Source organism: Scyliorhinus canicula, chromosome 17 (genome assembly GCF_902713615.1).
Source record: "Scyliorhinus canicula chromosome 17, sScyCan1.1, whole genome shotgun sequence".
NCBI classification, from domain to species: Eukaryota; Metazoa; Chordata; class Chondrichthyes; order Carcharhiniformes; family Scyliorhinidae; genus Scyliorhinus; species Scyliorhinus canicula.
Window position 1 is genome coordinate 105839365 of NC_052162.1, and position 26916 is coordinate 105866280.

The 26916-nt window shown below is 47.9% G+C and overlaps 1 protein-coding gene, 2 long non-coding RNA genes and 1 other non-coding gene across 6 annotated transcripts; 3 read left to right on the top strand and 1 right to left on the bottom strand.

The window, feature by feature from the left end:
* Positions 1-3737: 3737 nt before the first annotated feature.
* On the bottom strand, positions 3738-7241 carry LOC119952009. The gene is made up of 3 exons (XR_005457738.1): positions 6981-7241; positions 6442-6573; positions 3738-3794 (listed from the first exon to the last, which is right to left on the bottom strand). It is a non-coding gene; the product is annotated as an uncharacterized LOC119952009 (long non-coding RNA).
* Positions 6861-6933, top strand: trnav-aac. The gene has a single exon. It is a non-coding gene; the product is annotated as a tRNA-Val (tRNA).
* Positions 7242-7355: 114 nt separating the features above from the next.
* On the top strand, positions 7356-14440 carry LOC119951996 (zinc finger protein 239-like). Of its 2 annotated transcripts, none has more exons than XM_038775450.1 (2): positions 7356-7419; positions 13149-14440. In XM_038775450.1, the coding sequence occupies exon 2, from the start codon at positions 13266-13268 to the stop codon at positions 14304-14306; it is 1041 nt and encodes a 346-aa protein (XP_038631378.1). In that variant the 5' UTR covers positions 7356-7419; positions 13149-13265; the 3' UTR covers positions 14307-14440. The 2 variants fall into 2 exon arrangements, with proteins under 2 accessions (XP_038631378.1, XP_038631377.1); XM_038775449.1 differs by having other exon boundaries at positions 7412-7530.
* Positions 14441-19885: 5445 nt separating this feature from the next.
* On the top strand, positions 19886-26642 carry LOC119952008. 2 transcript variants are annotated; one of them, XR_005457737.1, is made up of 2 exons: positions 19886-19971; positions 25864-26642. It is a non-coding gene; the product is annotated as an uncharacterized LOC119952008 (long non-coding RNA). The 2 variants fall into 2 exon arrangements; XR_005457736.1 differs by having other exon boundaries at positions 19903-20016.
* The last annotated feature ends 274 nt before the right edge of the window (positions 26643-26916 follow it).

Sequence of the window (26916 nt, forward strand, 5' to 3'; positions counted from 1 at the left end):
TATGCTGTCCTCCCAAATCCGTCAGCGGCTACTAGAGAAAGAGACACTAGGCCTCACGGAGGCACAGGCCCTTGCTAGCTCCATGGATGTGGCCTCCCAAAGCGACCGCGCGTATGTCCCCGATCGCGCGGCAGCCCCTTGGGCAGCGTGGAACCCCCGTCCCCCCGCAGCCGACTCTGATACATCCCCCATCCCCCCCCCCACAAGCTTGCGCTGCACGGCTACCAGGCAACCTCGGAGGGCCCCGCTGCTATTTTTGCGGGAAAGCCAAGCACCCCCGGCAGTGCTGCCCGGCCCGCTCCTCCACCTGCAAAGGGTGCGGCAAAAAGGGCCATTTCATGGCGGTATGCCAGGCCCTGGCGGTCGCTGAGGGTGAACCGGGTCCACCACCCTAACCCTCTCCATGAGCCACTTGCGTCCAGCGGGCACTGTCATCTTCCTTTTCCTGAGCCACGTGCGGCCTCTGGGTGCTGCCATCTTGTTCCTCAGGGACCACGCGCGACGGATGGGCGCTGCCATCTTGCACACACCCAGCCATGTGCGACCAGTGGGAGCCGCCATCTTGGCTGGAGTCTCGGGACCCCGATTCGGATGACCACACATCGCCCAAAGAAAACCTCCAGCTTCTGCCACGACTTGCCTCGGTAACCCTGGACAAGTACCGACGCCGAACGCTCTCAACCGCGACGACATAAATCATCCTGCCTGATCGACTCCGGGAGCACAGAGAGCTTCATACACCCCAACACGGTAAGGCGCTGTTTTCTTCCCATCCACCCAGTTAATCAATGAATTTCCCTGGCCTCCAGGTCTCACTCTGTGGAGATCACAGTGTTCTGCGTAGCGAACCTCACAGTCCAGGGAAGGGAATTAAAAAATTTCCGCCTCTACGTCCTCCCTCACCTCTGCGCTGCCACACTCCTTGGGTTAGATTTCCAATGTAACCTCCAAAGTTTAACCTTTAAATTCGGTGGCCCTATACCCCCCTCACTGTCTGCAGCCTCTCGACCCTCAAAGTCGAGCCGCCTTCCCTTTTTGTGAACCTCACCCCGGATTGCAAACCCATCTCAACTAGGAGCAGACGGTACAGTGGCCAGGACCGGACCTTCATTAGGTCGGAAGTCCAGCAGTTACTGAAGGAAGGTTTTATCGAGGCTAGCAACAGTCCCTGGAGAGCTCAAGTAGTGGTTGTAAAGGCCGGGGAGAAGCATAGGATGGTCATCGATTATAGTCAGACCATCAACAGGCATACGCAGCTCAACACGTACCCCCTCCCCCGCATATCTGATCTGGTTAATCAGATTGCACAATACAAGGCCTTTTCCACGGTGGATCTAAAATCCGCATACTATCAGCTCCCCATCCGCCCTAGCGACTGCAAATACACTGCATTCGAAGCACATGGGCTCTACCACTTCCTAAGGGTTCCCTTCGGTGTCACAAATGGAGTCTCAGTCTTCCAACGGGAGATGGACCGAATGGTTCACCAGTAAAGTTTGCGGGCCATGTTTCCGTACCTCGATAACGTCACCATCTGCGGCCACGATCAGCAGGACTACGACACCAACCTCCGTAAATTCCTCTGTACTGCAAAAATCCTTAACCTAACTTACAACAAGGACAAATGCGTGTTCAGCACCAACCGTCTAGCCATCCTCAGCTACATAGTGCAAGATTCACTAGGTTAATCCCAGAGCTGAAGGGGTTGAATTATGAGGAGAGGTTGAGTAGACTGGGACTGTACTCGTTGGAATTTAGAAGGATGAGGGGGGATCTTATAGAAACATTTAAAATTATGAAGGGAATAGGTAGGATAGATGCGGGCAGGTTGTTTCCACTGGCGGGTGACAGCAGAACTAGGGGACATAGCCTCAAAATAAGGGGAAGTAGATTTAGGACTGAGTTTAGGAGGAACTTCTTCACCCAAAGGGTTGTGAATCTATGGAATTCCTTGCCCAGTGAAGCAGTTGAGGCTCCTTCATTACATGTTTTTAAGCTAAAGATAGATAGTTTTTTGAAGAATAAAGGGATTAAGGGTTATGGTGTTCGGGCCGGAAAGTGGAGCTGAGTCCACAAAAGATCAGCCATGATCTAATTGAATGGCGGAGCAGGCTGGAGGGGCCAGATGGCCTACTCCTGCTCCTAGTTCTTATGTTCTTATGATGGAATTATAGGCCCAGATCCTGAACGTGTGCGCCCCCTCATGGAGTTTCCCCTCCCACACTGCTCCAAGGCCCTGAAATGCTGCCTGGGATGTTTTTCATAATTTGCCCAGTGGGTCCACAACTATGCGGACAAGACCCGCCCACTAATTCAGTCCACGTTTTTTCCCCTGTCGCAGAGGCCCGCCAGGCCTTCAGCCGCATCAAAGCGGACATTGCAAAGGTCACGATGCACGCAATCGATGAATCCCTTCCCTTCCAAGTCGAGAGCGACGCATCCAATGTAGCTCTGGTGGCCACCCTCAACCAAGCGGGCAGACCCGTGGCCTTCTTCTCACGCACCCTCCATGCATCAGAAATCTGCCATTCCTCAGTGGAAAAGGAGGCCCAGGCCACAGTAGAAGCTGTGCGGCACTGGAGGCATTAACTGGCTGGGAGGAGATTCACTCTCCTCACTGACCAACAGTCGGTTGCTTTCATGTTCGATAATGCACAGTGGGGCAAGATAAAGAACCATAAGATCTTACGGTGGAGAATCGAACTCTCCACCTACAACTATGAGATCTTGTATCGTCCTGGGAAGCTAAACAAGCGTCCTGATGCCCTATCCCGTGGCACAACGCACAAGTGGACCGACTCCGGGCCCTCCACGAGGACCTCTGCCACCCGGGGGTCACTCGATTCTTCTATTTCATCAAGATCCGCAATCTGCCCTCCTCCATCGAGGAGGTCAGGACCACCACCAGGAACTGCCAAATCTGTGCGGAGTGCAAGCTGCACTTCTACAGGCCAGAGAAAGCACACCTGATAAAGGCTTCCCGTCCCTTTGAACGCCTCAGTATGGACTTCAAAGGGTCCCTCCCCTCCACCGACCGCAACACGTACTTCCTGAACGTGATTGACGAGTACTCCCGGATCCCATTCCCCATGCCCTGCCCCGACATGACCGCAGTCACTGTCGTAAAAGCCTGTAGTATCTTAGGATTTGAATCCAGTTTTATTTAATTTTCGGTTGCCGGTTGTTGGTGAGACATTGCTGAAACTCAGTAGAAATTCAAGTTAAAAACTTGTCAGGTGCAAATAAGAATTGTTTTATTGAAGTTCATTGGTTACAACTTGAAAATGATTTAAAAGGTAGTTTGTAGACAATTTGATTTTCTTCAAAGAATCACAGGAATTATCTTCTGAGACAATAGCCTGAACACAACTTTAAAAGTCAAAGGCTGAAGTCAAAGTATGAAAATGAAATAGGAATACAGAACTCTTTTCTAATTCTCTTCCTTTACTCTCTCTCTCTCTCTCTCTTTCTGTCTTGTTCTCTTTGTCTCTTTCCTGTCTCTTTCTCTTGTGTTTCTGACTTGTCTTTCTTCTTGTCTTGTCTTGTCTCTTGTCTTTTCTCTTGTCTTGTCTTTCTTCTTGTCTTTCTGACTTGTCTTTCTTCTTGTCTTGTCTTGTCTCTTGTCTAAAATGGTGGCCAAATCATCCATGGATATACTCTTTGATATCTGTCTTAAGCGATCCGATCACACCCCAATATAATCCTAATTGGTTTAAGCTATATTCAAAACACATTTGATTTGATAAAAAGCCGTCCATCCTCATGATGCAACGCCACTTCCAATTGTTGCTTATCTGCAACAATTAAAACATTATGTCATCTCATCATGCTATTATTTCGAAAATATAAATGAAACTGTATTTTGACACAGTCTAAAATGTTTCAGCTTGCATACGTTATGGAATGTGGTTCAGGCTGTTATCACAAGTGGCCAGAATTCAGAACAATGGAACCTTTGATTATACCACCTTAAAACCCATGGGATTTTGCTGCTGCCCTTGAAAGAATGTGATGTTTTTATCAGTGGTTCTGTTTTTCCCAAACACATGTCTGAGTTTGGAAGTTGTATATTTCTTTCATTTTAAAACTGGGATTTAATATTTCTGTCTTAAACAGTCTTCTTACCTATATTAAGTTTATTTAAAATACCTGACTTCTACAAAGCCCTCCACAGTATCTTTACACTGTTCGGTTTCCCCGCCTACATGCACAGCGATAGGGGGTCCTCCTTTATGAGCGACGAACTGCATCAATTCCTGCTCAGCAAGGGCATTGCCTCGAGCATGACGACCAGTTACAACCCCCGCGGAAACGGACAGGTATAGAGGAACGTAACGGTCTGGAAGACCGTCCTACTGGCCCTACGGTCCAGGAATCTCCCCGTCTCCCGCTGGCAGGAGGCCCTTCCTGATGCTCTCCACTCCATCCGATCACTGCTGTGTACCACGACCAACCAAACACCTCACGAATGTCTCCTGGTCTTCCCTAGGAAGTCCTCCTCCGGGACCTCGCTCCCAACCTGGCTGGCAGCTCCTGGAACCATCCTGCTCCACAAACACATGCGGGCGCACAAGTCGGACCCATTTGTCAAGAGGGTCCACCTCCTTCACGCTAATCCTCATACTCCTACGTGGCGTACCCCGACGGCTGACAGGATACAATCTCCCTACGGGACATGGCGCCCGCTGGAACCCACCCACACCCCCACCACCACACCCACCCTCCCTCCCACCGGCGCACCCCACAGCCGCTCCCTTCTCAGGTGGATTGGTTCTCCCACTGGTCCCATCTAGGGATGATGAAGCTGCCGAAGAAGCCAAAGCCATACTCCCGGAGCCACGGATGCCTGAGCCGGCGCCTGCATCACTGCCGAAACTGCGACGATCGCAGAGGGACGACCAGGGCCCCTGATCGACTAATTGCTTCCTTTTGAATGTAAATAAATACTGTAAATAGTTGTGACATGTAACAAGGCAAAACACTGTACTAATGTATACCGGGTAACACCATAACCTCAACCTCGATGACTGTATAATGTGAGACCACCACCCCCACCGGACTCTTTTTTTTTTTAACAGGGAGTGAATGTGGTAGTCGGTATTAGGGGTATTAGGGTACCCAGGTTGCTGCTGTAAGACCACTGGTGTCGGAGGTACCTGAGACAGCAATATCATTGGTGAAGCCTGCCTGCTGGTTACGCCCAGTAAGGCGGAGTATAAGAACCTGTGTCTCCCTAGCAGCTGCATTCTGTACCTGCGCTGCTGGGGGTAACATCTAGTCCAATAAAGCCTTCAATTGTCATCCAATCTCGCTTCTGGAGTCATTGATCGAGCATCACATGCATCCCTGACTTCCTGTCCAATGCTATTCCCAACATTACCACTGCAGTTTTGTGGTCTATACACCATCCCTTGATGTTTCTTAATTCCACCCAGATAGATTCCACATCATCTGTTCTAATATCTTTCCTCAATATTGTATCAATATCTTCTTTAATCAACAATGCAACTCCACCACCTTGTCCTTCCTAAAACTGAATGACCCTCAATGTTTAGTTCCCATCCTTGGCGACCTCGGAGCCATGTCTCCGTAATCCCATCTATATCATATCCTTTACATCTATCTGCGCAACTCATTCCTCCATTTTATTTTGAATGCTCCGAGTATTCAAGTACAAAACCTTTTCACGTTCCTTGTCCCGACTATTTTTTACAGTTTACAGTTTACTATTTATTTTATAAATATATATAAGTACAGGTCCTCAGATCACTGAAAGGGGCAACACAGGTGCAGAAGGTAGTCAAGAAAGCATTTGGTATGCTTGCCTTCATTGGCCAGGGCATTGAGTATAAAAATTGGCAAGTCATGTTGCAGCTGTATAGATCCTTAGTTAGGCCACACGTGGAGTACAGTGTTCAATTCTGGTCGCCACAGTACCAGAAGGTTGTGAAGGCTTTAGAGAGGGTGAAGAAGAGATTTACCAGGATGTTGCCTGGTATGGAGGGCATTAGATATGAGGAGAGGTTGAATAAACTCGGTTTGTTCTCACAAGAACGAAGGAGGTTGAGGGGCGACCTGACAGAGGTCTACAAAATTATGAGGGGCACAGACAGAGTGGATCGTCAGAGACTTTTTACCAGGGTAGAGGGGCAGAGCCAGTAACATTTGGGATTTTTTTTTTTGTTTCCCATTTACAACTCGGTGTTAACTGTGCGACAACATTAACAACTGTGTGACAATGAATGCTGATTGGGATAAATATCTGGAGGCTCTGTCCCTGGGTGGTCTCAAACCACAGTTAACAGTTGTTCACGGTGACCAATTGTGCCACAGAGACTTATGCAAAAGAAATTCAGGTGACAATTGTTGTCTATCAGTTCTAATCTTCCAAAATAAATGGTGAGACATTCATTGTGGATACATTAAACAGTCTGATCCCACCTGCTGCAGATACATCCATGTCACCAGGAACCAGCTCTCCGACAACCAGTGATGTCTCCCATCGCGTCTTCTGGTGTCTTGTCTGTTACTAAATATTCTGATTGTCCCAAAGCTGATATTTGGTTTGAATTCCTGATGGACAGTAACAAAAATCCTTTCAGACCTGTGTATCTCTTGGTGTCCTCTCCACACCATTTCTCCACAGATGATTTTCGCAGTAACTTCATTACAGTGTTAATGTAAACCTACTTGTGACACTACTAAAGATTATTATAATTATTTTCAGTTTTTGTTTCAGGTTGCAACATCCACCGTAATTTGCTTTTATCTCCTTCGCTCCTACCTATCCCTGACCTTCTATTCTGCCCCACTTTCTCCACACCCCTACACAACTGTCTCTTTCACAAGCCACATCCAGCGTTTCTGTAGTGTAGTGGTTATCACGTTCGCCTAACACGCGAAAGGTCCCCGGTTCGAAACCGGGCAGAAACATTTGCGCAGGCTTTTAATCTCAGAGAAGGTAAAGGTCAATCATTCACCTTTATTGTTGAATATTAACCAAATAAAGTATCGTACACAGTGTTACATTTTCCCTTCTCCCGTTTCTAGCTCTGACCGTTCAGAAAGCTTCTCTCAAAGCTGCGCATTCCGGCTGATCGCTGTTGATTTGTGTCAGATTATTAAAGATTCCTGCAGCGCCATCTCCGTTTATAGCAGGGTGAGGACAGTTTCAATGGTGCCGACCGTTCACTACAGCTCAAGCTTAATCTCTGGAAAACAAGACGAGCATGCTTTGTGGCCGCTCTCACCCTTCTAATCGTTACAAAGCCCGCCTGATTGACGGCAGCTTCGGACCAATAGGAAGGGGAGGCGAGGCTAGATGACCGAGAAGGAGTGGTTGATCCTCCAACCAATCGGGGTAAAGTGGGGCGGGACCGAGCTGGGAGTGGAGCATGCGCGTTCTGCCTAATGGCGATGGTGAGGCGCTTCTTTGTTCGATATGGAGTCGGTAAATGGGAAAAAACTTTTGTGAACAGGCTTCGTAAAGATGCTGTGTAAACAGTGAACCCTAAGGAGATATGAGCGCAGGTGACCAAATGCTTGGTATAAGAGGGCGGTTTGAAGGAAAATCTGGAAGGAGGAAAGTGAGGTGCCGGTGGATAGGTTTAAGGAGGAAATTCCAGAGCTTGCAGCCCAGGCAAATGAAAGAATGGTCACCAATGGGGGACGGATTAAAATCAGGATTGTTCGAGAGGCCGGAATTAGATGAGTGTAGAGATCTTGAATGTGTTTGGAGGCGATCATAATCAGGGAGGAAACAAGGATGGGAATGTTTTAATGTTGAAACTTCTGATTCCAGATCCTTTATAGGTCAGTGAGCACAGGGGTGATGGATAAACAAGATTTGGTGTGAATAAACACGGGCAGCAGAGTTTTGGATGATGGTCAAATATGACACCACGGTAGCACAAGTGGGTAGCTCTGTGACTTCACAGTACCAGGGTCCCAGGTTCGATACCTTGCTGGATCACTGTCTGTGCCGAGTGTGCACATTCTCCCCATGTGTGCGTGGGTTTCCTCTGGGTGCTCCAGTTTCCTCCCACAGTCCAAAGACGTGCAGGTTAGGTGGCTTGGCCATGATAAATTGCCCTTAGTAACCAAAAAGTTTAGATGGGGTTATTGGGTTACGGGGACAGGGTGGAAGTGAGGGCTTATGTGAGTCGGTGCAGACTCGATGGGCCGAATGGCCTCCTGTACTGTATGTTCTATGGTCAATGTTTCAAATGCTCTGGTTCAGCCTCAGACGTTTTTCCGGGAGAGTTTGGAGTTGATGTTTAGGGATTTCACTCTTCCCAATGTTTTAATGCAATTTCTACCCATTCGGTAGTCAAAATGGTGGGTGACTTTTTTAAAAAAAATTAGAGTACCCAATTAATTTTTTCCAATTAAGGGGAAATTTAGCATGGCCAATCCACCTAACCTGCACATCTTTGGGTTGTGGGGGTGAAATCCACGCAAACACGAGGAGAATGTGCAAACTCCACACGGACAGTGACCCAGAGCCGGGATCGAACCTGAGAGGTAGGTTCCTGTAAAAGGTTGGGATTCCAGGCTCTGGCAATGGCATTCACCCCAGCCTGGTACTCGCATAGTCCTGTGATGGTAGCGACACTGAAGATTTGGAGGCAATTCCAACAGCTCTTTAAGTTGAGGTCAGGCACGAGGGTGATGCCGATAAGAGGGAACCATGGGTTTGAGCCAGGCAAGATGGATGTGAGGCTGCAGTGCTAACCACTGCACCACCCATGTTGTGTGACTTGAAGGGAAACTTGAATGTGATGGTTTTCATATGCAACTGCCACCTTGGCCCTTCATTGTGGTGAAAGTTGAGATTTGGGAGGTGCCGTCTATATTCAGCTTGCATTGTAAATACATGAAATCTGTCTCCTTCACCCCCTGCCACTGCTAGCTCTTTCTGTCTCCTTCTCCGCTCTCATAGATGCCAAAGACTTGTGTCACCGGTTCAGGCAAAGCACCCTCCAACCCTTTGAAGGCAACCATGTCAAAGGGTAAAATAAACAAACCCCAAATTCTTTGGGAACCCCTCACCTGTGTAGATGAACAGAGAGATCTCGGCATCCAGGTACATAAATCCCTGTAAGTTGCCACCCAGGTAAATAGGGCTGTTAAGAAGGCATATGGTGTGCTAGCCTTTATCAGTAGGGGGATTGAGTTTCGGAACCACAAGGTCATGCTGCAGCTGTACATAACTCTGGTGCGGCCGCTCCTGGAGTACTGCGTGCAGTTCTGGTCACCACATTATAGGAAGGATGTGGAAGCTTTGGAAAGGGTTCAGAGGAGATTTACTAGGATGTTGCCTGGTATGGAGGGAAGGTCTTACGAGGAAAGGCTCAGGGACTTGAGGTTGTTTTCGTTAGAGAGGAGAAGGGTGAGAGGTGACTTAATAGAGGCATATAGGATAGTCAGAGGGTTAGATAGGGTGGACAGTGAGAGTCTCTTTCCTCGGATGGTGATGACCAACACGAGGGGGCATAGTTTTAAATTGAGGGGTGGTAGAAAAAGGACAGATGTAAGAGGCAGTTTCTTTACTCAGAGAGTAGTAGGGGTGTGGAACGCCCTGCCTGCAACAGTAGTAGACTCGCCAAATTTAAGGGCATTTAAGTGGTCACTGGATAGACATATGGATGAAAATGGAATAGTGTAGGTCAGATAGGCTTCAGATGGTTTCACAGGTCGGCTCAACATCGAGGGCGGAAGGGCCCGTACTGCGCTGTAATGTTCTATGTTCTATCTCAAAGCAAATGTCACCTCCAAATACAGGAACTCCATTAGATTCCCAAGGCACAGGGGAGAGACGTTGACCTCCACCCTAACAGAACCTTCCTGCGAGTGATCAATGAGCCGAGGGCGAAGGCATCTGCCCCTGCACCCTCTGCAACTCCAGCAGGTCTAACGCCCCGAATATGGCTTCCAGGAGACCGGCTCCAGATCCAAGTCCAGAACGATGCCCAAAATCCCCTCCAACTTCAGAACCAGAATGTATGGACATGATTGGCTGGGCCCTTCACACATTGCTTGCATCCTCCACCCCCTCAAACAGCTGACTCATCCTTGCCTTCATTAAGTGCACCCTATACACCACCTTCTCTTGAATCAACTCCAGCCTCACGCACAAAGTTGAGGCATTGACCCTTTGCAGCACTCCACCCCATTTTTTGTTTCTCTTTTTTTGCGATAAATTTAGAGCACCCAATTATTTTTTTCCAATTATGGGGCAAAGTAGCATGGCCAATTCACCTACTCTGTGCATATTTTTTGGGTTGTGGGGGTGAGTCACACGGGGAGAATGTGCAAACTCCACACAGACACCGACCCAGGGCTGGGATTGAACCCGGGCCCTCAGCGCCGTAGGCAGCAGTGCTAACTACTGCACCACCGTGCCGCCCTGTAACCTCACATCATAATCCCCCTCCAAAACCATCCCCAGCTCTTCCTCCCTCCCTCTTTGCTTTAACCCGTCCATGCACACCCTATCCATTTCCATAATCGCCAAAACGACTCCACGCTCCAGCCACACACACCCCGCCCCAGCGACAGCACCTCCAGCAGCAAGAAGGACGGTGTCACCGGGAAGTTCGGGAAGACCTTATTTTTGCAAAGTTGCTCACGTGCATATAACTGAAGCCCTCATTTTGGAGCCCAAACATCACCCCCAACTCCTCCAAGCTTTCCCCTTTAAAAGCAAGGTCCTTCATCTCTTTCACCCCTCTCTCCTCCCATCCCCAGAAACTCTCATCCATCTTCTCTGGCTCAAACCCATGGTTCCCTCTTATCAGCATCACCCTCGTGACTGCCCTCAACTTAATTTGCTTCCAAATCTTCAGTGTGTCTAGCATCACAGGACTACCCGCGTATTATCCTGGGGTAAACGCCATTGCCAGAGCCTGCAACTCCAACCCTTTACAGGAACCGCCTCCATCTGCACCCACAAAACCTCAATCTCTGTACTCCATCCCCGCACCTTCTACGCATTCGCCGCTCAGAAATGGAATAACAAATTCGGAAGGGCTCTCCCAGACCCACCTCTGCACCTGGGGAAGACACCACAAAATATCAGCTTTTCCCTAAATTTAGCTTATACCCTGAACCATCATCTGTTGTCCCCTTTGGGCTACCGCTTTCCTTTTCCTAGCCACCCTTTTCCTAGCCACCTTCCCTGCCCACAGAAACGACGATACCAGCCTGTCTGCACCCCCCCCCCCCCCCCCCCCCAAAAGAATGACTTTGGCAAAAAGACCGGCAGACACTGGAACAGAAACAGGAACCATGGCAGAGTGTTCATCTTTACTGCCTGCACCTGGCCTTCCAGTGACAAGGGGAGGCTACTCCATCCGCCAAGTCCTCCTTCACCTTCCCAACCAGATTCATTAAATTAAGCTTACACAGTCCTGTGCCACCTGCACCCCAAATACCTCAAATGTGTTGTCACTACCCGGAATGGCAGCCCTCCCAGACCCACCTCTGCATCTGGGGAAGACACCACAAAATACCAGCTTTTCCCTAAATTTAGCTTATACCCTGAAAACGCCCCAAATTTCCTTAACAACTCCATTATATCCCTCACCAACAAGCTCAGGTCCGAGATTTACAGCAGCAGATCGTCCGTGTAGAGATACCCTATTTTCCACCCCTTCCATAAGTCCGAATCCCTCAGAACAATGGCCAAGGGCTCAGTCAGCAGCGCAAACAGAAGAGGGGACATGGGGCATCCCTGCCTCATTCCCCAAAATAATGGAAAGTACCCCGAATTCATATTGTTCATCCGCACACATGCCGTTGGATCTTTGTTTCGCAATTTCACCCATGCCACAAACTTAGTCCCAATCCCAAACTTCTCCAGCACCGCAAATGAATAACTCCACTCTGTAAAACGCCTTCTTCTCATCTAATGCTGCCACCACGTCCAGTTCCCTTTTTAAAATAAATTTAGAGTACCCAATTAATTTTTTTTCCCAATCAAGTGGCAGTTTAGCGTGTCCAATCCACCTACCCTGCACATCTTTGGGTTGTGGGGGCAGAAATACGGGGAGAATGTGCAAACTCCACACGGACATTGACCACGTCCAGCTCTCTTCTGTCGGAAAAAGCGCCACATTCAACAGCTGCCTGCCCTTTACGAACCCTGTCTGATCCTCCCCTACCACCTTGGGAAGGCACTCTCCAACCTCACCGCCACCACAAAGGGGCGGCACGGTGGCAGAGTGATTAGCACTGCTGTCACAGCTCCAGGGACCCGGGTTCAATTCCAGCCTCGGATGATTGCCTATGTGGAGTTTTCACTTTCTCCCCGTGCCTGTGTGGGTTTCCTCCGGGTGTTCTGGTTTCCTCCCGCAGTCCAAAGAAGTGCAGGCTAAGTGGATTGGTCATGCTAAATTGCCCCTTCGTGTCCAAAAAGTTAGGTGGTGTTACGGGGATAGGGTGCTGATGTGGGCTTATGTAGGGTGCTCTTTCCAAGGGCTGGTACGGACTTGATGTGCTGAATGGCCTCCTTCTGCATTGTAGATTCTATGATTCTCTCTCCAATATCTTTGCATCCATGTTCAGTAGAGAAATGGGATGTACGACCCACACTCCATCGGATCCTTTTCCTTTTTATGTGATACAGAAATGGATGCCTGCCTCATCGTCTCTCGCAATACTCTCCTAACCATTGTATCCTCAAACATTTCTACCATCAGCAGTGCCACTCTATCCTTGAATCTTTTAATAAATTCCACAGGGAACCCATCCGGCCCCAGTTCCGTACCTGATTGCATCTTCCCTATTGCTGCATGCACTTCTTCCACCCCCACCGTTCCGTACTATCCCGCCCTCTCCTCCTCCGGACACTCCAGTCGCTCCAGAAATTCCTTCATCCCCGGCTGCTCCAACTTATAAAAGACCCTATAAAAGACTTCAAACTCCTTACACACCTGCTCCGGCGCCGCCACCAACATACCTGTCCTATCACTAATCCGCACAATCTCCCTCGCTGCCAGCGGAGTTGGCCCGCCAGCAAATGACTGGCGTTCGCACCATACTCAAAGACAACCCCCCTCTCCCGCCTGAGCTGCGGGACCGCCTTCCCCTGTATCTTGGGTGTTTTTAAGGAGTTCTCTCTCACTTGCTTTTCTGTTTTAAATCAGTTTCACAGGGTATTAGAAGGGGAGGATTTGCAGTCGAGAAACTGAAGCCAAACATTACTGCCGGGTCAGACAGAGTCACTCAATTTATCGTCATCTGAATATCATTGGATTTTGAACATGGAAGGAAAAAGCACCATTCACAATGTGGAGAAACCGTACATGTGTTCTGTATGTGGACGAGGCTTCAGTCTATCATTTGGCCTGTCAAAACATAAATGCAGTCTCAAAGGGGAGAAGCTGTTGAAGTCTGCAGATTGTGGGAAGGAATTCAATTCCCCAACTGACCTTGAAAGAAACAGGTGCAGCCACACCGGAGAGAGGCAGTTCACCTGCTCCGAGTGTGGGAAGGGATTCACTCAGTCATCCAGCCTGTGGAGACACCGGCGAGTTCACACCGACGTGAGAGCTTTCGAATGCCCAGACTGTGGAAAGTGTTTTAAAAGTTCCAGGGACTTGATACACCATCAGCGTGTTCACACTGATGAGAGACCGTTCAGATGCACTCACTGTGGCACTGGGTTCAAGACATCATCTAATCTCACTAAACATAAGCACATTCACACTGGGGAGAGACCATTCACCTGCTCCAAGTGTGGGAAGGGATTCAGAGACTCATCCACTCTGCTCAGACACCATCAACGTGTCCACACTGATGAGAGACCTTTTAAATGTCCAGATTGTAGAAAGTGCTTCAAAAGTTCCGGGGAACTGATATCCCATCAACGTGTTCACACTGATGAGAGGCCGTTCAGTTGCTCTCATTGTGGAACCGGGTTCAGGGAATCATCTCACCTCACTCGGCACCAGCGAGTTCACACTGGGGAGAGGCCATTCACCTGCTCCAGATGTGGGAAGGGATTCACTGAGTCATCCAGTCTGCTGAAACATCAAAGAGTACACACTGATGAGAGACCTTTTAAATGTTCAGCATGCGAGAAGTGTTTTAAAAGTTCTGGGGAAGTGATGCGGCATCAACATATTCACACCGACGAGAAACCTTTCAGGTGCTCTCACTGTGGGACTGGGTTCAAGACGTCATCTAACCTCACTCGGCACCAGCAAATTCACACTCGGCAGAGGCCGTACTCCTTCTCAGAGTTTGAGAAGGGATTCGCTCAGTCATCTGACGAACTGACAGACCAGCAAAATCATGAATAACTACAATGATTGGCGTTCGCTGTTGATCAAATCCAGAATGAACATTGTTCATTGGAGTCTCAGCTGCTGTTAATAAACTCCAGGTGTTGCTATTCGAGACAAAATTCAAATAAATCAGCTTGGTGTTAAGTACACTTTGCGTCGCGTCTTTTTCATATCTGTGACACAACGTAACAAAGAAAGGCAGAAATTAAGAGCAGGAGTAGCCCATTTGGCCCGTCGACCTGCTGTGTCATTCATCATGATCATGGCTGATCATCCAACTCAGTTACCTGTTCCCACTCCCCGCCCCCCCCCCCTCCCCCACATCCTTTGATCCCTTTAGCCCAAGAGCTATATCAAACATCTTGAAAACATACAATGTTTTGGCCTCGACCGCTTTCTGTTGTAGCAAATTCCACAGGCTCACTGCTCTGTGAAGAAATTTGTCCTCATCCCAGTCCTAAATAGTTTCCCCCTATTCTTGACTGTGATCCCTGGTTCTGGAAACCCCTACCATTGCAATATGAAATTGACAGATGAGGTGAAATAATCCCACAAGCTGCTCCTGTGTAATTTTCAAGTTCAAAATCAACCAAATTACTGCAGCTCCTGTGAAACTTACAAGGCAACAGTGGCAGATATTCATCTCTGAAAGAAAATGACTCAAATCAAATTCTATGTCGCATTTCTTAATGATTCTGTCCCTGCCACCCCTCCAGCTCCCCTGGCTCTCCAGATCCTAGGGTCAATTGGCTGCTTGATGCAAACACAGACAGTTGGTGAACATGAGCTTCACCTGGAAAGCAGGAACAGAGAGCGTAGGAGAGACGGTATTGTGAAGAGGTGGGGTTTACAGATGACAGGGTAAAGAAACATCAGCATCTCATCTTCCTGATTCCCCCAGATAATGATTACTGGAATGTGCACACTGCAAAGTATTCACAGTCACAATCTCCTTCCAGTCTTACATTGTTAAGCTTTGGAATTGTTCACATTTTCACACTGGCTTCCAGTAAGACTAAAGCAGAGCCGTGGTAAGCTTATGTTCAGCAGATGTACCACAAGACGGTTCATAACAGGCCGATGCTGAATGTGGTGAACTATAATGAAGGACTGACATTAATATGTCATTCAGCTAATTTCATGTGCAAATCTCCTGGAGTTTACTCTGGAGTTTAGAAAAATGAGAAGGAATCTCATTGAAATGTACAACATTCTGGCAGGGCTGGATGCAGGGACGTTGTTTCCTCTGGCTGAGAGGAGCAGGAGAAGAGCTAAAACAACGGGTCTCAGTGTCCGGAAATGGGGGACGGTCATTTAGTGCTGAGATGAAAAATGTGTTCACTCGGAGGGTGATAATATCCTTCCTCACTAATTTTTAATTATCTTTATTGTCACAAGTAGGCTTACATTGCAATGAAGTTACAATGGCATTGGTTTCTTCTTTAACCAGCAATGCAACCCTTTTTCATTTTTGTCTGTTCTTCCTCAATACTAAATGAGTATCCCTGGATGCTCAATTCCCATCCACTTTATTGTGAATGCTCCGCGCACTAAGGCACAAAGCCTTGAGGCTTGTAGCCATCTGGGATGGCCACTTTTAGTATATAAAATGACACTCACAGAGCCTATAGGGAGCAGACGGAATCGAAACTCTGGGTCGATTTACATATTTTTGGCCCATCTCCGGGAAACAAAGAACGAGTGCTCATGTAGCCGATACTGTCCCAGACAGTCCGGCGCCACTACCCCAACCAGAAGACACAAACAAAGCAAGGCAAACGGCCACCTAGGACACGCCCAGCCATCAAGGCACCCACCCCTTTATTGGTTTAGATCGATGACAATGATCAAGAAGCTGCCCAATTAATTGGCACCAAGTTTAAGGTCCACCTAAAAGCGTGCAAAGCCCCTCCAAGTATAAGAAGGAACCCGCGCCAAAGGTTCAGCCTCTTGGATTCGGCTCTCAAGCGGAGAGACCCTTCCACCAGCATCACCAGAAGCAAGTAAGTTCAAGTTCAACGCTCACTACCAGACGACGGCCTTAACTGTACTCCTGTTACCTCTTCAAACCCAACAGCTTCAGATCCGAACATCGGCCATTGGTCCTCTGACCTAAGTGGGCAACCGAAGTTAAGTATAGGTGTTAATGATAGATATAGTTTAGCCTGTAGTGTTATTGTGCATGAGTAGGCCTTACTGTGTGTAAATACAGTAGTATTGACTTTGAACTAATTAACTGGTGTATTGGCTCTTTGATCGGTATTCGGATTGAACCTTGTGGCAGTATCGAGAGATACCTGGCGACTCTGAAAGTAGGATTAGGATTAAGAAAGGCGACCTTATTAACCGCCATATTTGGGCAGCGCAGTAGCACAAGTGGATAGCACTGTAGCTTCACAGCGCCAGGGTCCCAGGTTCGATTCCCCGCTGGGTCACTGTCTGTGCGGAGTCTGCACGTTCTTCCCGTGTGTGCGTGGGTTTTCTCCGGGTGCTCCGGTTTCCTCCCACAGTCCAAAGACATGCAGGTTAGGTGGTTTGGCCATGATAAATTGCCCTTAGTGACCAAAAAGGTTAGGAGGGGTTATTGGGGTTACGGGGATCGGGTGGAAGTGAAGGCTTAAGTAGGTCGGTGCAGACTCGATGGGCCAAATGGCCTCCTTCTGCACTATAAGTTCTATGTTCGTATTTATAGCAAGTAACCAGAGCAACAGGCTTGGCTTTTCCACATTCCTTGTCCTGTTCCCACTATTTTTCACAGTGGCCGTGTTTGATTTTGGTACTTGTTTTCTCTGCCTTTCACTTTTCTTATTCCCTTTTGTCTTTCATTCTTTTCCGTATTTCCCCTCTCTGACTCCATGCATTGGTTCCCATCCCCCTACCATTTTTGTCTAAACCCTCCGCAACCACTCGAGCAAAAACTCACTCTGGGACATCAGTCCCAGTCATACCCAGAAGTACCCTGTTCTGTTTGCACTGGTCAAACCTCCCAGAATTGGTCCCAATGTCCCAAGACTCCCAACAACCCTCTCCCTCATACCATCTCTGCAGCCATGTATTAATCTGATATATCGTGCTCTTTCTACTCTGATTAGTATGTGACACTGGTAATAATCCTGAGATCACTCCCTGTGAGGTCCTACTTATCAACTTACTTCCGAACTCCCTATTTCTGCTTTTAGTACCTCATCCCTTTTTAAATCTGTTGTTTGTACCAATGTGTACCATGACCACTGGCAGTTCACCCTCCCCCTTCAGAGTGCCCTGTAGCACTCTGAGATACCCTTGATCTGAGCACCAGGGAGGCAACATACCAACCTAGTGCACTGATTATCACCTTTACATCAGAAAGCCCCCTCTTCAATCCTGCCTGGAAATGTTTCAAATTGTTGTTGAGGAGGAATTAACAGGGAGTGACCACAGACACGCCTTAGAATTCAATACTCTATAACGGTGCTTCCTCTCGTGATGGACGTTTTGGACCTTTTCCCCAATTAACGGCAGAGTTGAGTGATGGTACAAGGTGCTGGTGAGGTGGAAGTAGAGAGTATCCTACCGGTTTATGCATTCGTGGACCAGAAGTGGTCGAAAAAGGAGGGTACATTCGCTGAAAGGTGGTTTGGAGCCTGCGACACAGGGGAAGATGACAGAGGGTCTGGGTTTGCTGACCCGTGGTCGACGAAACAACTTGTGTCCTTTCTGCACAAGAACTTTGCCCAGTGGAGGAAGAGGTACTTGGAGGATGTGGCCAGGGTGGTGGATCCTATATATGTCACACTATATTCACCCCCTACCATCTGGCCTGGCCTTGCAAAATCCTATCAACTGTCCTGGTTTGAAACAATTCACACCTCTTTAAACTGATTATTCCTCTCTCCTGCTACACCGTCTGGACCTGGAAAGACTTAATTACCTGCAAAGACTCACATTCAAATGTCATCTTGTATCATTGACTTTATCTGTATAGTCTGGGGGAATTAGCTCAAATGGTAGAGTGCTTGCTTTGCATGTAAGAGGTAGTGGGATCGATGCCCACATTCTCCAATTTGATTTCGGGGCAGCAGGGTAGCATGGTGGTTAGCATAAATGCTTCACAGCTCCAGGGTCCCAGGTTCGATTCCCGGCTGCGTCACTGTCTGTGTGGAGTCTGCACGTCCTCTCCCTGTGTGCGTGGGTTTCCTCCGGGTGCTCCGGTTTCCTCCCACAGTCCAAAGATGTGCGGGTTAGGTGGATTGGCCATGCTGAATTGCCCGTAGTGTCCTAATAAAAGTAAGGTTAAGGGGGGGTTGTTGGGTTATGGGTATAGGGTGGGTTTGAGTAGGGTGATCATGGCTCGGCACAACATTGAGGGCCGAAGGGCCTGTACTGTTCTATGTTCTATGTGCTTGTGGAATGCACCTCTTCACTCACCTGGTGAAGGAGCTGTGCTCTGAAAGCTCGTGATTCCAAACAAACCTGTTGGAATTTAACCTGGTATTGTAAGACTTCATACTGTGCCCACCCCAGTACAATGCCGGCATCTCGACATCATGAATGCCAACCAGTGGAAACAGCATATTCTTGTTTAGCCTGTCAAAATCATTCATAATTTTTCAAGGTGAAGAATTAGCTTTTAAAGAATGAGACAATAACTCTCCACCTGTTCAATATGAAATTAAACTCCCTGTTAATTCCTCCTCAACAACAATTTGAAACATTTCCAGGCAGGATTGAAGAGGGGGCTTTCTGATGTAAAGGTGATAATCAGTGCACTAGGGAAATCAGTAAGAAGTCTCAACACCAGGTTAAAGTCCAACATGTTTGTTTCAAACACTAGCTTTCGGAGCACTGCTCCTGCCTCTTTTTCCACCAAAAGCTAGTGTTTGAAACGAACATGTAGCCTTGTGGAGGGCTGCACGGTAGCCTTGTGGAGAGCAGCACGGTAGCCTTGTGGAGGGCAGCACGGTAGCCTTGTGGATAGCACAATGGCTTCACAGCTACAGGGTCCCAGGTTCGATTCCGGCTTGGTGACTGTCTGTGCGGAGTCTGCACATCCTCCCCGTGTGTGCGTGGGTTTCCTCCGGGTACTCCGATTTCCTCCCACAGTCCAAAGATGTGCAGGTTAGGTGGATTGGCCATGATAAATTGCCCTTAGTGTCCAAAATTGCCCTTAGTGTTGGGTGGGGTTACTGGGTTATTGGGATAGGGTGGAGGTGTTGAACTTGGGTAGGGTGCTCTTTCCAAGAGCTGGTGCAGACTCGATGGGCCGAATGGCCTCCTTCTGCACGGTAAATTCTATGATAACTGTGATGTTGGACTTTAACCTGGTGTAAGGCTTCTTACTGTGCTCACCCCAGTCCAACACCGGCACCGCCACATCATCACTAGGGAAATGAATGTGAATCCTCCCCACCCCGCACAGAGGGGAACTGACCATTCATCTCTAGCTCTAATTCCCAAACAAAGAATGCTGCCAATAACCAGCAAGTTAGGCTGACTTTATGGCTGCTCTCATCATTTGAAACCGGCACAATGCCGGGGTGATTGACGGTAGCTTTGGACCAATAGAAAGGGAGGACCAAGCGGGAGAGGCTGGTCCTCCAACCAATCGGACTGAATGAGGGGCGGAGCGGAACTGGGAGTGGAGCATGCGCAGTGTGATTAATGGCGATTGAGAGACGCTTCTTTGTTGGATCAGGAATCGGTAAATAGAGAAAAAAAATATAGCGGAACGGAGGGGGTAATGCAGGTGGGTGGGGAGGCCTCGTAAGCATGTTGCAAAGTTCGCGCGAACTCTGAAAAAGAACTTCCAAGTCGTCCGTTTCAATTAAGCAGAGCCACAGGTTTTTCTCAACGACAGACCCGAGTTTACGGCCGCCATGTTTCCAGCGGGCTTAATGCGGCAGGACCCAACTCTTTGTCTCCTCACTGCTCGCCATCGAAAGGCCTAAACATTTTTCAAGTGAGGCAGCGCTTCCTACGCACCTCCTTCAATCTGGTCGGTTGCAGTTGCTGCTCCCAATATCGTCTCCTCTCCATTGGAGAGATTAAACGCAGACTGGCTGACCGCTTTGCAGAGCACCTTCGCTTTGTCCAGATGCAGACCCAGACCTATCGTTTGCTATTTCAACTCGGTTCTGCTCTCATATCTGACCTTGGCCTGTTGCAATGTTCCAGTGAAGCCCAGCGCAAACTGAAGGAACAGCACCTAATCTGATTAGGCATGTTATGCTGCCCGCCTTTCGAACTTAACATTGAGTTCAACAACATCTAACTGTGTACTCTCATCTCCACCCCATTTCTATTTCTTCCAACGATCTGTTTTCCCCATTTCATTGTCACTCCATCTCACTTGGGCCATCTGTTCCTAGTTGCCCTTTGACAAGCTGATTACCTTTGTTCTGCCAGGAACACATATATTTTTAAAAATATTTTATTGTAGATATTTTCAAACATATGCTGAACAGAAATGGGCAAAAAGCAACAATTAACCAGGCACAGTTGCCCCTATTCCTGTGTATAACTCTGTCCTTTCACACACAGCACCCTCCACCCCAACAAAGAACACATGCCACCCCACTGACTGCTACTGTCCCTTAAAGAAGTCAATAAACAGTCTCCACCTCGTGGAGAACAAGATCAATCCAACAAAGGATTGGACATAAACATTTTAGATATCCCAAACTCCAATCAATTATATTGAATTCAAATTATCGCATTCTTACATGTGTGAATTTGTATCTGGATTAAAATTCCCACATGTTGATCAAATAGTCCTGGAACCATAGGTGGCATGGTGGCGCAGTTGTTAGCAGTGCTGCCTCACGGTGCCGATCCCAGCCCTGGGTCACTGTGTGAAGTTTGTACAATATCCCTGTGTTTGTGCGGGTCGCACCCCAATAATGCAAAGATGTGCATGGTAGGTGGTTAATTGCTTAATTACCCCTTAATTGGAAAAAAAATAATTGGGTACTGTAATTTTTTAAAAAATGTATCCTGGAATCATGCCTCTGGCCAGAAAAACGACTCCAGGTTTTGTCAACCATTTGACTTAAATCCCTTAAACTATGATCTCAAAGATTACAATTTCAGGCAGAAAACATCAATGCTCGAATCAGACACACAAAAAGATGTTTCAAACACTAGCAGTGAAACATATCAAGTGCTTGAAAACAATGATAAGCAAAACGAATTACGTAAACGTTCTTGGGATTCTGTTGTCAACTTCCAAAGTGTGGACTGCTGAGAAAAGTGAGTACTCCCGCTCCTTCGGGTGCAGAAACCTCCAAGGTCCACCCCTCCCATTGCCACCATCAGCCCAGTTAATGCCTTCGTCCCCGATGGGACCAGCGAGCGCCGCCGTGACCTGTCCAACCTTGGCTCCTGCACCAAGTTCCAGTCCCCCCCCTACTTTCAGTTTGTGTGTGTTCAAGTCGGGGATGGCCCCAAACACCTTCTTTGCGAATCCCAATTGGGGCCATATACACTTAACAGTGCCACTAACCTCCCCTCCAGCGCCCCTGTCACAATCACATATCTACCCCCCTGATCTGCCACCACCTTCTCCATCTGGAAGCGTACTCTTTTGCTGACCATTACCGCTACCCCTCGAGCCCTTCCGTCAAGTCCAGAGTGAAACACCTGACTAACCCAGCCCTTTTTAAGTCTCACCTGGTCTTTCACTCTCAAGTGAGTCTTCATCAGTTCACTTTTAACTTGTTTTGAAGAATTCAAATTAGATCGCTGCCGAACTGCAAGTTTATAATCTGACCTTGACTCAGAACAACACAAACTTGTATTTCATCTATAACCCAACTAATTCTTTTTTTTAATATAGATGTAGAGTACCCCATTATTTTTTTCCCCACTTAAGGGGCAATTTAGCATGGCTAATCCACTTAATCTGCACATTTTTGGGTTGTGGGGGGACACGCAGACACTGGGAGAATGTGTAAACTCCATACGAACAATGACCCAGAGCCGGGATCAGACCTCGTGCCGTGAGGCAGCAATGCTAACCACTGTCCCACCGTGCTATAACCTAACTAATTCTTTATTTGATCAGTTTTGTTGTGATGCAAAAGCAAAAGACCTTCCTTGTCTTTGCACTTCCACCACCATTTGAAAAGGGGCTATCTCTACCAGGGGTCGAGGTCGGCTGCCTCTCCCTCTAAATCATAAACAGTGCTGCTTCTCCGTGGTTGCCCCTGGAATGACGGTCATTAGGTTTAAATCTTGTTAATGCATCAACTTTGCTTCCTGTTCGTACAGGCTCAGAATGATGACAACAGCTTTGTCTGTCTTGTCACTAATCTGAGCCTCCCACCATTTATTACAGTGCAGTGGAGAGTCGGTAGGAATCCATCCTATTTTTGTTGGGCCGTCCTGCCTGCCGCAGTTATCCAATTCCTATTTTGTAGTGCTGTGGGCAATTGGACCAGCCAGTTTTCCCTTTACAAATAATATTATGTTGTCTAGGGTTAGGTTATGAATTTCCCTTAATTCGTCCATAATTTCCCAGAAGGCTGAGTTTGTATGGTCGTGGCGCAACAGCCCGAGTTTGCCCACAGACATTTGTTTCTCTGTTGCAGTCAGGGCATTTCGTGAGTGACCGATGTGGCCATTCTCCTCCCATGGTGGGTTTTTTTTCTCTCTGGTTTGAATTGGTGCTATGGGAACGGATGGGGCCTTTGTATTTTAGGGGGAGTGGATTGTCATTATGCCGGGCTGCTTAGTCTGCTAGGTTTCCCCAGTCTACTTTACCCTGGGCCCATCCTCTTCTATTTTGCAGAGTATGGGATATAGTCCCGCTACCATCCTTTTTGTTGGTTCTTTAAGTGTTTCCTCCTGTGCTGCTTTAACAGCAGCTACCTGTTTATACTGCGCCTTGCTTCCGAGATGGTTTTTCATCTTGCAGCAAGTATGACAGCTGCCATTTCCGGTTTATTTTTAGTCTGTCCTAACCACCAAGCTTTTTGCGACTCTGAATAATATTCTCTCAACACCATTTTTCTTATTAATTTTATGTTCAGTCACTGTAGTTTGTATTATGCTGCCTTGGGATCCCCATCCAGGATCTCCAAGTTTGGCCGTCATCAATTATTGGCACGTCTCTAACCTCTCTGTGCCTTTCCCAAGCGCAGGGTTACTTGCTCTGCTAATCAGTGGGGTACTAAAGTCCGTTTTTGTTCATCCGACCCTTAGAACGTACTCAGCGTTGTGTGCGTCTGTCACTACTTCTCAATTTTGTTCGGTTCTTTCAACTTATGGGTCCGGCTGTCTGATGCACGGTTCCTCTATCTACTGGGTGGTAAATAATAATGTACTCACCCGCTTAGGTGGCGCGTCATATGCCTCTGGTGTCCGGTGGACAACCCTGCTCGTAGCACCAATTTCTGTGGGAGCGATTTTAGAGACTGACTGGATTTCTTTTCCTTTATTTTAATAAATTTAGAGTGCCCATTTATTTATTTTTCCCCAATTAAGGGGCAATTTAGCGTAGCCAATCCACCTAACCTGCACATAGTTGGGTTGTGGGGGTGAAACCCACGCAGACACGGGGAGAATGTGTGAACTCCACACGGACAGTGACCTAGGGCCGGGATTAGAACCGGGGTTCTCAACGCCGCCATCCCAGTGCTAACTACTGCGCCAATTGCCGGATTTCCCTTCCTAATTACAACTCCGCTAACACAAAGACTCATGGAAACAGCAACTCTGGTTAAAGACCATCTGTATTATGGGGCCTCACGGTAGCATGGTGGTTAGCATCAATGCTTCACAGCTCCAGGGTCCCAGGTTCGATTCCCGGCTGGGTCACTGTCTGTGTGGAGTCTGCACGTCCTCCCCGTGTGTGCGTGGGTTTCCTCCGGGTGCTCCGGTTTCCTCCCACAGTCCAAAGATGTGCGGGTTAGGTGGATTGGCAATGCTAAATTGCCCGTAGTGTAAGGTTAATGGGGGGATTGTTGGGATACGGGTTACGTGGGTTTAAGTGGGGTGATCATTGCTCGGCACAACATCGAGGGCCGAAGGGCCTGTTCTGTGCTGTACTGTTCTATGTATTCTCCACCGCATGCATGGGAGAGCAATCTGGGGCAGTTCCACGTCGACTCTAAATTTACATCGTTCTTCAGTAATTATACAAGTTTCAAAAGGCTAGGAGCCCATCTCAAATGGACATAATCCAATCATTGTGGCTGTAGACTACTTACACTGATCAGTGAAATTTGTTTTTAGGCAACATATGCCTCACTCATGGTCTCCTGATGTTTTCCAAACCTCCTTAGCACTGTCATAGAATCACAGAATTTACAGTGCAGAAGAAGGCCATTTGGCCCATCAAGTCTGCACCGGCCCTTGTAAAGAGCACCCTACTTAAGCCCACGTCTCCAACCTATTCCCATGACACTAAGGGCAATTTAGCATGGCCAAGCTGCCTATCCTGTGCATCTTTGGAATGTGGGAGGTAACCGGAGCACCGGGAGGAAACCAATGCAGACACGAGAAAGTGCAGACTCCGCGCAGATAGGGACCCAAGCCGGAAATCGAACCTGGAACCCTGGAGCTGTGATGTAACAATGCCGCTACTGCTACTGTGCCACCTTGGTACTTTCTTTTTAATTTTAGAGTACTCAATTATTTTTTTTCTCATTTAAGAGGCAATTTAGCACGGTCAATCCATCTGATCTGCACCTCTTTGGGTTATGGGGGTGAAACCCAAGCAGGCAAGGGGAGAATGTACAAACTCCACACGGACAATGATCCGGGGCCAGGATCAAAACCAGGTCCTTGACACCGTGAGCAGCAGTGCTAACCATTATGCTACCGTGCCGCCCTTTGTATATACAATCCCCTCATCGTAACCTTGTTCCTGACTGGAATCACTGTCTGTATTCATAACGGCTGTCAGGGGACTGCTGATAAGAAATGTTTTTTGCTGAACAAGCTGTTTCTTTGTGACTCTGCCTTCCTGAAAAATGTGGCCAAGTTAGCTGGCTAAGTCACATTATGCCCTGGAGGGGCTCTCTGTCTCTCGCTCTCTGTCTCTCGCTCTCTGTCTCTCGCTCTCTGTCACTCGCTGTCTGTCTCTCTCTCTGCCTCTCGCTCTCTGTCACTCGCTCTCTGTCACTCGCTCTCTGTCTCTCGCTCTCTGTCACTCTCGCTCTCTGTCACTCTCGCTCTCTGTCACTCTCGCTCTCTGTCACTCTCGCTCTCTGTCACTCTCGCTCTCTGTCTCTCTCGCTCTCTGTCTCTCTCGCTCTCTGTCTCTCTTGCTCTCTGTCTCTCTCATTCTCTGTCTCTCGCTTTCTCTCTCTTGCTCCGTCTCTCACTCTGTTCTCTCGCTCTGTCTCTCTCACTCTCTCCGTCTCGCTCTTGTTATGAACGTTAGAGTCTTGTGCCGGTTCAGATTGGGTGTCAGGTTCCTTTCCTTGAAGGCCATTAGTTAACCCGTTGGATTTTTACAACAAACCAGCAGCTTTCATGGTCAATGTTTCTTGCTGCCGACCCCACAAACTACCAGATTCATTCAGCTCAATTTCACAACCTGCCTTTGTGTTTTTGTGGGTTCTGTCTCACTCCTTTTTTTCTGTTTTAGATCTAATTCAAAGGGGAGGATTTGTGGTGGAAAACTGAAAGCAAACATCACATCAGCATCTGACAGAGTCACCTAATTTATCGTAACCTGAATATCATTGGATATTAAACATGGAAGGAAAAAGCATCGTTCACAGTGGGGAGAAACCATACACGTGCCCTGTGTGTGGACGGGGCTTCAGCCAATCATCTGGCCTGTCAAGACACAAGCGTAGTCACAGTGGGGGGATGCCGTGGAAATGTGGGGACTGTGGAAAGGGTTTCAGATATCCATCTGAGCTGAAAACTCATCAACGCAGTCACACTGGAGAGACACCATTCACCTGCTCCGAGTGTGGGAAAGGATTCGCTGACTCATCCAAGCTCCTGAGACACCAGCGCGTTCATACTGGGGAGAGATCTTTTAAATGCCCGGTCTGTGGGCAGTGCTATAAAAGCTCCTGGGATCTGATGTCTCATCAACGTGTTCACACTGATGAGAAACCGTACAGGTGCTCTGACTGTGGGACTGAGTTCAGGTGGTCATCTCAACTCAGTGCACACCAGCGAGTTCACACTGGGGAGGATCAGTCACCTGCTCAGAGTGTGGGATGATATTCAGTGATTCATCCACCCTCGTGACACACCAGAAAGTTCACAAGGACTTTGTTGCCAATCATATCCAGGACTAAACCATGTTCATTTGAGTATTTTTCTGCTGATGTGGATAACATCCAGCCCTGGTTATATATGTTAATATTCTGCCTCAAAATCAAATAAATCAACAATGTTGAGCCCACACTGCTGAACCTTTTTAATATCTCTTGCGCAAGTTAGTTCCTTTTGAAGGGCTGTCCTTCACCTTCGTCTGCTCCATTCTCACCTCCAACAATTGTTAGGATCCCATGGAGCGTCCTTGTAACTAAGGTTACAGATTTCATGAAAAATGTTCACTGCCGTCATGTTTAGACCACACACCTTTCCAGGTGACGCAGAGATATATTTGTACTTCTTGCTATTCATTATTCATAATGGGATCTCCTCTCCACTGAAGAGACGAAATCCAGATTGGTGG